Raw genomic sequence first — 14343 nt, forward strand, 5'->3', positions numbered from 1 at the left:
TCGCTGTTGGCTTCCGCCCCGCACACACACTGAAACGTGTACCCGAGAGACACGCTGCGTGTGACGTCACGACGCACGGCTGGCAGACGCGTCACTAGTATTATTTAACAACTCATATAAATGGTCAGAACAAATTTCTTGATACATTGTCCAGATCTTAAGTCTTTCAGAAGATTAAATATGCCATGTTATAAGATCTCTTAAGTAATAGCAAGAATGACACATTTCGACAGTATTATATCAATGTTTTTCTTTTTGAGGTTATTTATACTACTTTTTTCTCTCTGTATTTCCCAACTGTAATGCTTTTCTGTTCTGTGTTTGTGTGATATGCAAATAACTTCAAAACAAGAAATTAAATGCATCAAGCGTGTTTCCTCTTATTTCTTTTTAATTAGGTAAACATGGGCTCACAGCAGCATATTTGTAATATATACTACTTCATTTTAATAATAATAAAAAAACTTAAGGTTGGGGGAAAAACAGGTTTTTTTGTGTGACCATTTAAAAAATTTACACTTTTAAATTTCATAACAACATTCCATCAAATTGAATTGAGTAATCTTTTACAATTTTTTTTTATATATTTATATATATATGACTCAAATATATGTAATTGAGTGATCTTGAAAAAATAAATAAATACATACATAGAACTTGAAAATGTTTGAATATTGAGTTTAAATTAATCATTGTATTAATAAAATGTTATTTTATATATATATATATATTGGAGTGTACAGATGATAGATAAAAATTTGTTTACACTGCTGAATATTCAGTAATGATGTGACTAATGAGAACACAGATAAAAATTATCAGTACTGAATATAATCAGAGAAGGAAAACATTTTACATAATGATATGTTTTGTGTACTGGGCCATTTAGAAAATCCCTCTGGCGTAATTACTTAAATTCGCCTGGGAATGTTGTGATAATTATGGTATCAGCTGTTTACATACAAGCAAACAAATTAATAGCTAAATGTTGATGTGAATACTGATGGAGATACAGAAATTAGCATCTGATTTACCCTTTCAAAAATCAGCAAGGTTTATTTTTATCCAAGGGTATGGAAAGCACACAAAAATATAAACTACAATTCTATAAGTGCTTTCCTTCTGGAAGCCACTGAACAAATTAAGATCTTTGAATATTAACCCTAGAACACATATTTCACTTCACCTCCAGTAAATGCATGTGTGAGTCAAAAAAGACAATCAAGTCAAGTGGTTTTTATTGTTGTTCAACCATATACAGTTAGTACAGTACACAGTGAAACGAGACAACGTTCCTCCAGGACCATGGTGCTACATAAAACAACATAAGACAAAACACAGAACCCCCGAAACTACAAAGCCTAATAATATTTCTACATAAAGTGCACGTGCAAACATGTGCAAAAAAGTTTGGGACAGTACAATAAATTACTAAAAGGAACATGACAATAGACACAGTGAGAGACAGTGCAGCGCCGACCAGTACACATTTGTAATGAATAGTGCAAAAAAAATGACACTTTCTAAAAATTCCAAATGTAAACATACCATATGAAATAGTGTTCTATGGACATAGCAGCTATTGAGGTAGCAGCCAGGTAAGGTGACAATGAATTAAAGTGCAACTCTGGACATGTGCAAAAGTTGGATGGTGTACAGGTGTGTGTCAGTCCAGTCTCTGAGTATTGAGGAGTCTGATGGCTTGGGGGAAGAAGTTGTTACACAGTCTGGCCGTGAGGGCTCGAATGCTTCGGCACCTCTTGCCAGATGGCAGGAGGGTGAAGAGTTTGTGTGAGGGGTCGTCCACAATGCTGGTTGCTTTGCAGATACAGTGTTTTTTGTAAATGTCATTGATGGAGGGAAGAGAGACCCCAATGATTTTCTCAGCTGTCCTCACTATCCTCTGCAGGGATTTCCGGTCCGAAACGGTGCAAGTAGATGCAGGCAGTGATGCAGCTGCTCAGGATGCTCTCAATATTCCCTCTATAGAATGTAGTGAGGATGGGGGTTGGGAGATGTGCTTTTCTCAGCCTTCGAAGAAAGTAGAGACGCTCCTGGGCTTTCTTGGTGATAGAGCTGGTGTTGAGGGACCAGGTGAGGTTCTCCGCCAGGTGAACACCAAGGAATTTGGTGCTCTTGACGATCTCCACAGAGGAGCCGTCGATGTTCAGCGGAGAGTGTTCACCTTGTGCTCTCCTAAAGTCAACAACCATTTCTTTTGTTTTGTCGACATTCAGAGACAGGTTGTTGGCTCTACACCAGTCTGTTAGCCGCTGCACCTTCTCTCTGTATGCAGACTCGTCATTCTTGCTGATGAGACCCACCACGGTCATGTCATCAGAAAACTTGATGACGTGGTTCGAGCTGTGCATTGCTGCACAGTCGTGAGTCAGCAGAGTGAACAGCAGTGGACTGAGCACACAGCCCTGGGGGGCCCCAGTGCTCAGTGTGGTGGTGGGAGATGCTGTTCCCGATCCAGACTGACTGAGGTCTCCCAGTCAGGAATTCCAAGATCCAGTTGCAGAGGGAGGTGTCCAGGCCCAGTAGGTTCTGCTTTCCAATCAGGTGCTGAGGAATTATTGTGTTGAATGCTGAGCTGAAATCTATGAACAGCATTCGATTGTATGAGTCCTTTTTATCTAGGTGGGTGAGGGCCAGATGGAGGGTTGTGGCGATGGCATCGTTTGTTGAACGGTTTGGATGATACACAAACTGCAGTGGGTCTAGTGAGGGGGGCAGCTGGGTCTTAATGTGCCTCATGACGAGCCTCTCGAAGCACTTCATGATGATTGGTGTGAGTGCGACGGGACGGTAGTCGTTGAGGCAGGACACTGAAGACTTCTTTGGCATGGGGATGATGGTGGTGGCCTTGAAGCACATTGGAACAACGGCGCTGCTCAGAGAGATGTTGAAGATGTTGGTAAGCACATCTGCCAGCTGGTCTGCACATCCTCTGAGCACTCTGCCAGGAATGTTGTCTGGTCCAGCAACCTTCCGTGGGTTGACTCTATGTAGAGTTTTCTCACGTCGTCCGTGGTGAGACAGAGCACCTGGTCGTTGGGAGGAGGGGTGGTCTTCCTCGCCACCGCATCGTTCTGCACCTCAAACTGAGCATAGAAGTCATTCAGCGCATCTGGAAGGGAGGCATCTTTGTCACAAACAACCGATGTTGTTCTGTAGTTGGTGATGGCCTGGATGCCCTGCCACATGCACCGCATGTCGCCGCTGTCTTGGAAGTGACTGTGGATTCTCTGGACGTGTGTGCGCTTTGCCTCTCTGGTGGCCCGGGACAGTTTGGCCCTCGCTGTTCTTAGGGCAGCCTTGTTGCCTGCTCTGAAGGCGGAGTCTCGGGTCCTCAGCATCGCAAGCACAAATCCAGATTCTATAAAAATCTACGTATTTAAAAAGTAATAAACTTGTAATATGATAAACTTATGCATTCTTTATTGCCAAATGACATATTTCTATTACTTTGCAGCTGTATAAAATTGTTGTTCAGATTGAGTCGTACTGAAAAATAAAAGTTACAGGTTCAAATGTTCCAGAAGCTATGAACATTGTACGCTTGACATGAACTAGGCATCTAACCTCGGTTTGCTCCATGAGGACCGTTTCTTTAATGGGTATCATATCAAGCACTTTGGATATAAGCACCGGCTGGCTGACAACTTTCTATACTACACATAAATATAACTGTGAACATAGTATTTAACATATATTTAATTACATGACAAATAGATACCAAAAACAATCAATGTATTACAAAAATAATACCAGTGTTAAAGGCATTGAATACCATAGAAAATATGGGTTAAATAGGACTTACACATGCATTCTAGCGATAGTAATTCTCTAATAATTCCAAAAATATTCCACTAAATAAAGAAAGAAAAGTCAGTTCACATTAAATAAAACACCTTTACGGAGGAAAAACCAGAAAGGCAGATCAAAAGATCATGTAAAATCATCTCTTAAAATGTTGCAGCTGGATAATTTTTTACCCACCCATGCTATGGTTAAAGGGATAGTTCAGATTTTTAGAAGAATATCTCAGCTGTGTTGGTCCATACAATACAAGTGAATAGGGATCCTAAAATCACATAAAGGAAACATAAAAGTAATACATAAGACTCTAGTGGTTAAATCCACATCTCTAGAAGCAATATAACAGGTGTGGGTGAGAAACAGATACAAATTGAAGTCTGTTTTTTTTTTTTAACTCTAAATCTCCACTTTCACATCTAAAAGACACATTTAGTTTCTCATTCACATCTGTGAAGGTTTTTACTAAAACAAGACTAAGACTTAAATATTGTTCCGTTTCTCACGCACACCCATTATATAATTTCACATGAGACTGGAGTATAATGGATACATTTTTTGAATTTCCTTTATGTGATTTTTGGAGCTACAAATGTCTGATCGGCATCTGCATTGTATGGACTTACAGAGCTGAAATATTCTTCAAAAACCTTTGTGTTTTGCTGAAGAAAGAAACTCACACACATCTGGGATGGCATGAGGGTGAGGAAATGATGACAGAATTTTATTTTTCAGTAAACTATCCCTTTAAGGGCGGACACAGCAGCATTGTTGTCTACAGACATTCAGATAAATCCATTCTCTGTAACAATTTTTGCATAACGTTGAAACATTTACAAAATAATTGGAAATATGTGAATATTTTGACATTAAATATTTTCTTTGTGACCTTAAATCATGAAGACATGTTTGAATATTGCAACTGCATTGGATCTAGTGGAAATAGAGCCTTTGTGTACTTACCATTGCAGTCACGGTAATTTCTGCAGAAGGTCAGTTATGATCAAATCTTCAAAACGAAATGCTTCAAATATAAAACAGCTGTTGTGTACAAATATGAAAGAATGCAAACAAAAACAGCAACACAGATGCAAACTTTTCAACAAATTTTAATGCAAAATTAAAAAGAAAAAAATAGATCCAGAATAGTTGCTCTTAACTATACAATAAAAATATCTAAAAGAAAAATGTAATCAGTTAAATGAGAGATACAATAAAACGGTTTTCAATTTCTTAACTGTCCTCTTGTAGGGTAACCACAGCTGTATAACGTCATGCCAATCTTAAATAGGATTTATGAAACAAGAAAACAAAGTGCCCAACACCACTGCGGGGATGACCAAAAATGCACAAAACCAATAAAAAAAAAGCTTAAATGTCACATTTTGCAGCGCACAGTCCCCTTCAAAATACTAGTTCATCTATTATTACTGGTCATTTCAGATGGTAAATGTTAACAGTACAATGCGTTTAATATAACCTAATCTTACTTTTTCAATGCTAGAATTTACAGTGATTTGTGACTTAAAAAAAAGTCTGTTAGGTCTTCACATTGCATACTTTTGGGTCCATTCTCTTGCTAGTCTGTTGTACCTGGGGAGAAAAATACATTTATTTCATTAAAGAATTTATTAACAGTCTAGCTTGTTTAGATTAGCATGTCAAGCTAATGCAATATTTACATTTTGAGTTGTAAGTGCCTCACTGTAACCTCAATTTTTGCTTTTTTAAAGAAAAGGAGGGACAAGTCGAAATTAATTTGGTGGTATTCATCATTATGCCACAGATGCTGTCGGTTGAGCTTAACTTGTATTAAACCCGGAATATTCCTTTAAACACGTAAAGGATAAATCAATAATTCCACGGCCACAAAGAAAGAAAATGAAGTCTACCAATCATATCTATATACTTACTTTTCTTTGTCTGATTTGTAGATATGTGCTATGTCTGGGACTAAGGGGTCATCAGGATTTGGATCACAAAGCAAAGAACATATGGACAATAGAACTGAAGAAGAGATTAAAACAATGATCACAATCATGAAGGCCCTGGTATTAGAAGAATCCAACTATTATAAGAAGCACCGACTAGTAACATCAATTTACCCTTTGAAACTGTTAATGCTGGAGACCATTGTGACCTCAGGATGTCCAGGCAAATACTTCCATTACTGTTAATGTTTGGATGGTAGATTTTTGTCGTAAACGCTACCTGTTACAAGGAGAAGAGTGTCAAAATGCTATTATGAGAAAACGCAGTAAATAAATGGGGATGGGATGTAACTTGATTACCTTTGGTGGCTTGAAGGGATAGTCTGTAGGAAAGTGAATTGTGAGAAAGAAGACCCCTCCTTGGTATGGGCTGTCACTCTATAAATGGAAGAAAACGACTCCAGATATAATCAAAACTGAAAAGACGAGTAGCATTTAGGGTGTAAAATTAGCACCCATGACCAACCAAAGGAGAGCACTTTTTTTGCACAGTGGCAGGTCATTATTTTATTTGCCAACCACTGTGTAGGAGAACCTTTATGATGTCTCAGATTAGACTTCACAAGAAAGGTTGTCGCTTAGAAGGAACGATGCACAATTAAAGGTGCACTTAGTAATTTATTTCCTCATTTAAAAAGTTTTACTCCTAAAGAAATAAATCAGAATTTTGAAACATGGATAAAATCATGATCACTCACATGAGATGAGGACTCTTGTCTTATCAGTTATCTCATTAAAGCGGTTTAATTTTTATGGGGCAGGGGCACCCTCATGGGGGCTGTCCGCACACTGAATGACAATCAGGCAAATGTTTCCGCTCATAGCTTTTTATCAGTGCTTCCAGGGGGTGAAAACATTTGCTTGAGTAACTTTTTCCACTATGCAAGTTTAAAATGATTACAAATATCCATTACGGCGAGAGACTTCCTCTCTGATGATTCACACTTCCGCTTAGTTGTTGTAATCAACTAGACTAACGCTACTGGTGAAGGCGAGTAACAGAGGCTCTGGATGAATATGCGCGGTTATAACAACTACAGGTTGCTTAAAAACTACTGTAAAATTACTGTCACAACAGTAAGCCCCCACAAAAACTGCCAATGCTGAAACATTTTGAGTCAAGCCAGATGTAATAAACAGCGGTTGCATTAAATGAATTCTCTGTCACTTACCTATTGGTTTTTAAATTTGACAAATAATTCCAAATTATGTCCATCATTTCACCAAGCTCCTTGTTGTTGTTTTTTCATTAATCATCTTTATGAGGTTCATATCTCATGTTTCCCTGTGAGTGTATGTGAATCAGGGAGAGATGGAGTTGTTGTCGGCAGATTGAGAGAGAATGCGGCACTTGTTAATGCAGAAATAATGCCATAAATTGGAAGATTTTTAAAAATGGAACCTTTGATGACCATGTACCCTCTTTTCTCAGACACGTCCTCTTTTTCTAACCTTAATAGAGCATCTGGCTGGATTTCTAGATTCCCTAAATGTCCGGGATTTGGATGATTTCATATTGAAGTGCTCAATAGAAGCGCAATGAAATCTAGCGCATCATATTTGTGGATTCTCTCTCTCTGTGCTGCATGTCTGGCAAAAGGCCGTCGCCTTTATTTATTTATTTAATCTAGTTCTGGGAATGGTCAACATTTTGTGATTTTCTGATCTCAGTGCTCTGGGGGTGGGTATAAACATTCGGAATGATGGTGCGAGGTTCTTCAGAGATTTGTAAACTATAATTATATTTTTTTTATTTAATTCTAAAATGAATAGGCAGCCATTGAAACGAGGCTAATACCGGAGTAATATGTTCATGTTTTTGACTCATTTAATGAGTCTAGCAGCTGCGTTTTGAACCATTTGCAGATGTGCCAAAGCCGTGGATTTAATTCCATAGTACAAGGAATTGCTGTAGTCAAACCTAGATAAGATAAATACATGCATTACTCTCAAATTCACCGGCAGATAAAAAAAGGTTTCATTTTTGCTAAGAGGCGTAGATGATAAAAACTTCCCCTAACTACTGCGTTTATTTGTCCATCCATCTATCAAAGTTTGTTAGAGAGAAAAAATCCAAGTTTTTTTTTTTTTTTTACACATGACTTAGTCAAGTTGACGAGCGACACCATCACTAACTTGTCCAAATAAGATGACCTCTTTTTTTTTTTTTATCCTCATTTATTTTTAAGAAATTTGAGACCATCCGAGTCTTCAATTCCTTTAAACAAGTCATTAGTCTTGGAGCACCTCAAAGCAAATAAATGTGTGTGTTGTCAGCATAATAGTGGAAAGACACTCCATGTTTCCTAAAAATGGAACCAATCGGAAGCATGTATAGGGAGAAAAGGCTAGGTGCAAGAATAGAACCTTGAGGAACCCCCAAGATAGAGGTGCTCTAGAGGACTTAAAATGTCCAATGCTGACAGAAATATTTGTTCTCATCTCATTGATCTCATCTACTCGGAATTGCCGCCGAAACCTAATGTCCATACGCAGACATTAGTGAGAAAGTGATTTACAGTGCATCCGGAAAGTATTCACAGCACTTCACTTCTTCATAATGACAACTTGAAAGAAGCAAATGTATTAAAAATAAAAAATAAAATCACATGTACATAAGTATTCACAGCCTTTGCTATGTCACTCAAAATTTCAAACATTTCAAAGAGCTCAGGTGCATCCTGTTTCCACCGATCATCCTTGTGATGTTTCTACAACTTGATTGGAGTCCACCCGTGGTAAATTCAGTTGATTGGACAAGATTTGGAAAGGCACACACCTGTCTATATAAGGTCCCACAGTTAACAGTGCATGTCAGAGCACAAACCAAGCCATGAAGTCCAAGGAATTGTCTGTAGTTCTCAGAGACAGGATTGTATCGAGGCACAGATCTGGTGAAGGGTACAGAAAAATGTCTGCAGCACTGAAGGTCCCAATGAGCACAGTGGCCTCCATCATCTGTAAATGGAAGTTTGGAAATACCAGGACTCTTCCTAGAGCTCCAAACTGAGCAATCAGGGAGAAGGGCCTTAGTCAGGGAGGTGACTAAGAACCTGATGGTCACTCTGACAGAGCTCCGGCATTTCTCTGTGGAGAGAGGAGAACCTTCCAGAAGAACAACCATCTCTGCAGCACTCCACCAATCAGGCCTGTATGGCAGAGTGGAATCCACTCCTCAGTAAAAGGTACATGACAGTCCGCATGGAGTTTGCCAAAAGGCAACTGAAGGACTCTCAGACCATAAGAAACAAAATTCTCTGGTCTGATGGAACAAAGATTGAACTCTTTGGCTTGAATGGCAAGAGTCATGTCTGGAGGAAACCAGGCACCGCTCATCACCTGGCCAATACCATCCCTAAAGTGAAGCATGGTGGTGGCAGCATCATGCTGTGGGGATGTTTTTCAGCAGCAGGAACTGGGAGACTAGTCAGGATCGAGAGAAAGATGAATGCAGCAATATACAGAGACATCCTTGATGAAAACCTGCTCCAGAGCACTCTGGACCTCAGACTGGGGCGAAGGTTCATCTTCCAACAGGACAAAGACCCTAAGCACACACAGCCAAGATAACAAAGGAGTGGCTATGGGACAACTCTGTGAATGTCCTTGAGTCGCCCAGCAAGAGCCCAGACTTGAACCTGATTGAACATCTCTGGAGAGATCTGAAAATGGCTGTGCACCGACGCTCCCCATCCAACCTGATGGAGCTTGAGAGGTCCTGCAAAGAAGAATTGGAGAAACTGCCCAAAAATAGGTGTGCCAAGCTTTTAGCATCATACACAAAAAGACTTGAGGCTGTAATTGGTGCCAAAAGTGCTTCAACAAAGTATTGAGCAAAGGCTGTGAATACTTATGTACATGTGTTTTTTTTTATTTTGTTTTTTATAAATTTGCAAAGATTTCAAACAAACTTCTTTCACTTTGTCATTATGGGGGTATTGTTTGTAGAATTTTGAGGAAAATAATGAATTTAATCAATTTTGGAATAAGGCAAAATAAAATGTGGAAAAAATGAAGCGCAGTTAATACTTTCCAGATGCACTGTATGTTAAATAAACAGACTGATCTTCCTTTTTGACTGTTGTTAGTGGTATTATAGTGCTTGGTAGTGGGAAGAAGTTGAAAAGCGGAAGTCTAGTGCATCCTTATTGGAAGAACGTCCAAAGCATAATGGGTAATTTTGCTGCCTGTGAAAAGTGGATAATCATAATTTTTGTTTAGAACTTTTTTCACTCTATCATTTGAGTGTGGACAGCATCTTTTGTCAATTTTGATACATTTTTGCATCCCCACACCTGAAGTAACAGAAGTTGTTTGAGCACAGAAATTCCCACTACTTAATATTTATTGGGTGAAAATAAATTCTATCATTACTATTATTTTTATTTTTTAGAAGTACGACTGTGCAACAGTTGTGTCATTTCCACCACACCAAACAATTTGTTTTATTTAAAAAAACTAACAATTATTAATCTACAGTACTCGTTAACCAAGTCAACAAATGTGTCAGTGAAGCACATGCTTGAGATCAAGTATGAGACAAGTGACGCTTAAAGGGTAACTAAACCCTAAACCAACTTTTTTTAGTTAATGATCTGTAAGAATGGGGCTTTATTAGTACTGGTCATTGATTCAAGTAATTTTTTTGACATTTGTGTATAAAGTGTTTTAATTCTACAATATATGGTGTAAAAACGTCTGAGTGCTGCCCTCTTCAGGTTGAACGGTGGCTACTGCAGTTGAATTTTCCTATTGGCTTTTTGCGGTACTTCGTGACGTAAGCGGTGACAGCTGACATAAGCAGGTTCCAGCTCACCACGCCCTTGGTACGAGCTACCACGCCCATGGCAGTATAAAAACCATCTCGTTTCAGTCAAAACCACTGTAGCGAGTCAGGAGTTGGAATAGCGAGTATTGAAAACGATCAGTATAGAGTATTTTAGCATCTATTTAGCATAGCATTTATATAGTTATTTAGATTATTTTGTGTAGCCTAGGTAGTTAATTAGCATATTTGTTAGTGTAGTATTGTTAGAAGCATAGTTAGTTAGTAGCATAGTATTAAGGCCAGTTAGGATAGCTTCAAGTTAGCGTAGATTATCTGTATTTAGTACAGTGGTCAGGATGGTACGTAGGTGTAATCTTGCTGGTTGCAACAGCACTGCTGGACTGTATTGCTTTCCATATAGACTTGGAAATTAGGTGCCAGGGGTTGCACGTCCTTGTTCTGGAAGACCGCAAGTTCCCGCCTAGAGCTGTAGGAGTGTGCAAACTGCATTTTACGCGGGATTGCTTCTCCAACGCAATGGAGGTGGAAATGGGCTTCTCCAAACAGCTCGCGCTGAAAAGCGACGCAGTGCCAAACGCTGCTCCTCCTGCATGGACTCCACCACCTCAGCGGCGCCTTGAGGTGAGTGATCATATATATTTGAATCACAATTTATGGTTAGGCTAAAGTTAATCCTCTGGGGCCGACAAACGCTGCGTTCGCGAGCGGGAGTGTTAAACGTATTGCACCCTTATACATTGTATTACGGTATTGACTACCTGTATAGTTTTATTTGGAGGTATATGGTTTTGTACATGATGACGTTATGCTTTGTCACATTCTTCTAAGTTGAGAGAACAGCTAACTGATGTTATGTTCAAGTGAAGCTTGCTAAATAAAAATCCTGCTACAAGGATAAACATCACTGAACAGCGTTTCGTTTGTTTTTCCTGCACGTGAGTGAAGGTGAATGCGCACTCGGATGCTCAGCAGGGAGTTAAAACCGCAGTTTGAGCCAGCGGCTCGAATTGATATGGCTCCGGCCCTGTGTCCACAGACAATTCACCCTCCTCCACTTCAGGTGAAGGTGGGGGAGAAAGGTCCTCGACTTCAAAAGACCGCTCCGTGGCAAAGCTACTTGCGTCACTCTCCATTTAAGAGTCTGACAGCAGCTGTCAATTAATCTGTCACTACGGGTCTCAGGTGCACGCCCCCCCGCTCATCCCCGCCCTCGGTTCGTCCCCTCTATCCCCGCTGGGGTCTGCCCACTTTGAGCATTTTTCAAATATTGCTAGTGGGTGGAGTCAGACTCTGAGCAGGGGTTTAGTTACCCTTTAAAGAAAAAGACCAATCTGCTGTTGTAGATGCACATACGCTGTTAAAAGATTCTCATTAGGCAAATTACATAAACTAGTGAGTGTATTAAAGAGTTTTAACTTTCTAGATGTTCACAGTGCAAAAAAATATAAATACCCAACTTACAGTAATTGAATAGGTTCTAATACAATTAGGCTGGTAGAAAATCTAAGCGGCTGGAAAAAATTGGGAAATCACAAGCCACTGTGGCAGGTGAGCAAAAAAGTTCCCCATCATAAATGATAAATGGTGTGCACTTATATACTGCTTTTTTAACCTTGAAAAAAAGGTTTGACACGGTGTCTCAATCACCCATTCACACACACACACTCATACACCAATGGCAGTCCCATCCTTCAAATTATTCCTGAAACTTACTTTAAAACAAAAGCATTAAATTTTTCAGTCAAGACTAAAGAGGTGAATACTTACAGGTCCCATTATAGTTGCCTGCCAGTGAAACACTAAAAACAAACAAAAAGAAGAGGCTTATGGAAATGTGTAGATGAGTCAGATGTTATCTGTTTTCATACAAAGCTGAACATTTTGACTGATAAGAAACTTACAGTCATCCCCAACAGGTCCAGCGGAGCATTGTGCGGGAGGGTCCCTCTGCAAGTCTTGAAGCTCCTGAAATACAAAATGAATGATGGAATAAATGTACACCATATACAGTACTGTGCAAACGTTTTAGGCACTTGTGAAAAATGTTGCATAGTGAGAATGTCTTTAAAAATAATGATATAAATAGTGTTCAATTATCAGTTAATGTTATACAAAGTCCAGTAAACATAAAAAAGTTAAATCAATATTCAGTGTGACCACCTTTGCCTTTAAAACAGCACCAATTCTCATAGATACACCTGGACACAATTTCTCTTGGTTGTTGGCAGACAGGATGTTCCAAGTTTTTTTGGTCAATTCACCACAGTTCTTCCATCTATTTAGGCCGTCTCAAAGGGTACCCACAGTACCTTTCTTTAAAATAAACACCACTTGGTGTTTTCTAATGCACATGCATTTTTATCTATTGCAACGATAGCCTATAACTTTAGGCTACATCTAAACACAACTTACTTTTTAATAAAATAATGATCATACGCAAGATTGGAAGGGCTTTTAACAATATGCTTAATTACTTTAGTTTATTTAGCCATTGTGCGATACTCATCACGTTGTGAAAGAGAAACTGTCAAAATGACAAAGCAAAAGCGTCATGCTGGAACGTCTGAGAATCAGGTTGTGTTGCTTTGTGTCACACAACAGACACAATTGCGCATACTGACCATGTTCAGTATAAACGACACCAAATCAATGGTAGCCAAAGTCACTCGAAATGTCACATCAGCTGGGAGGTTTAACAAAGAGCACAAAAGTGGCCGAATCCATCCAGAGATTTGCCTCGTTTAGTGCAGCTGCTACTGAAGCTCGTGAGAGCAGTGTCTTTGTTTAGATATGGGCCTTCTCGAACACAGTGTATTATTTCGGAAGGAAATAATAGTAGGCATACACGTCCTGATGAAACAAAGCTACTCGATTGCTTCATTATGTGTTTTTACATGTATGTGTGCATCATTGCTACGCGGAGATTGTCAATCTGATTGTGACAGTTTATGTTGTGCTTTTGCCAGCATAGCTGATAGTAAAGTAAAACACTGTTCTTTTGACCTAACTGTCATTAGTAGACAACAAACGGTGAATAAATCGTCATTGTTAAGAAACATTACATGTTAGCCCACATATGCTACATTTAACTTACATCAGAACATTATTGCGAAACGTTTAAACGTGAAAAAGATTGACTAAGAAACACATATACAACCAATGTAGAACTATCGTGTAACGTAAGTGTTAGTTATAACCCTGACAGTCGACATAAACAAAGTTAGCAGGTTAACAAAATCTGGGCTAATGTCGTCAGGCAAAAGCGAATCGTTTGCTCATTGACACACACACACACACAAACACAGGTCTTACCTTCTGTATTCTCTTTAATGCCATGATGCTTTACTATGTGTACCGCCCCAGGTTTACACGATATTAGTTTTTGTCAGGTATTATTGCTACGAAAGAGTCCAGCAACACTGTGTTTCCCTGAGTAAAGACGCAAATGTGAACGGCGAGAAAACGAGACAGCTGTAGCCCCACGAGCTCACACTTCCGGTGCAAAATAAAAGTCAAAATGCATCGACAGATAAATGCACTAGGGATGGGCGATACCACTTATTTTATTTTCGACCCGATACCAAGTACTTTTAGGCCAGTATCGAAAATATCGATACCTCTAATGCATTTATTTTATCATAAAATAAATTATTTGGATAAAATTATTAACTTAAATTATTACTTAATATGTTTATATATATTTATAGACATAAGCAGAAAATTATTATGCTGCATTGTTTA

General features: G+C 39.0%; 1 protein-coding gene across 1 annotated transcript; it reads right to left on the minus strand.

The window, feature by feature from the left end:
- Positions 1-4913: 4913 nt before the first annotated feature.
- On the minus strand, positions 4914-14087 carry LOC127633203 (ubiquitin-conjugating enzyme E2 D4-like). The gene is made up of 7 exons (XM_052112069.1): positions 13915-14087; positions 12504-12567; positions 12370-12401; positions 6114-6191; positions 5928-6033; positions 5736-5829; positions 4914-5415 (listed from the first exon to the last, which is right to left on the minus strand). Exons 1-7 carry the CDS (start codon positions 13936-13938, stop codon positions 5370-5372), a joined length of 444 nt encoding a protein of 147 aa, XP_051968029.1. The 5' UTR covers positions 13939-14087; the 3' UTR covers positions 4914-5369.
- Between the last annotated feature and the right edge of the window lie 256 nt (positions 14088-14343).

Source organism: Xyrauchen texanus, chromosome 40 (genome assembly GCF_025860055.1).
Source record: "Xyrauchen texanus isolate HMW12.3.18 chromosome 40, RBS_HiC_50CHRs, whole genome shotgun sequence".
In the NCBI taxonomy this organism is placed as follows: domain Eukaryota; kingdom Metazoa; phylum Chordata; class Actinopteri; order Cypriniformes; family Catostomidae; genus Xyrauchen; species Xyrauchen texanus.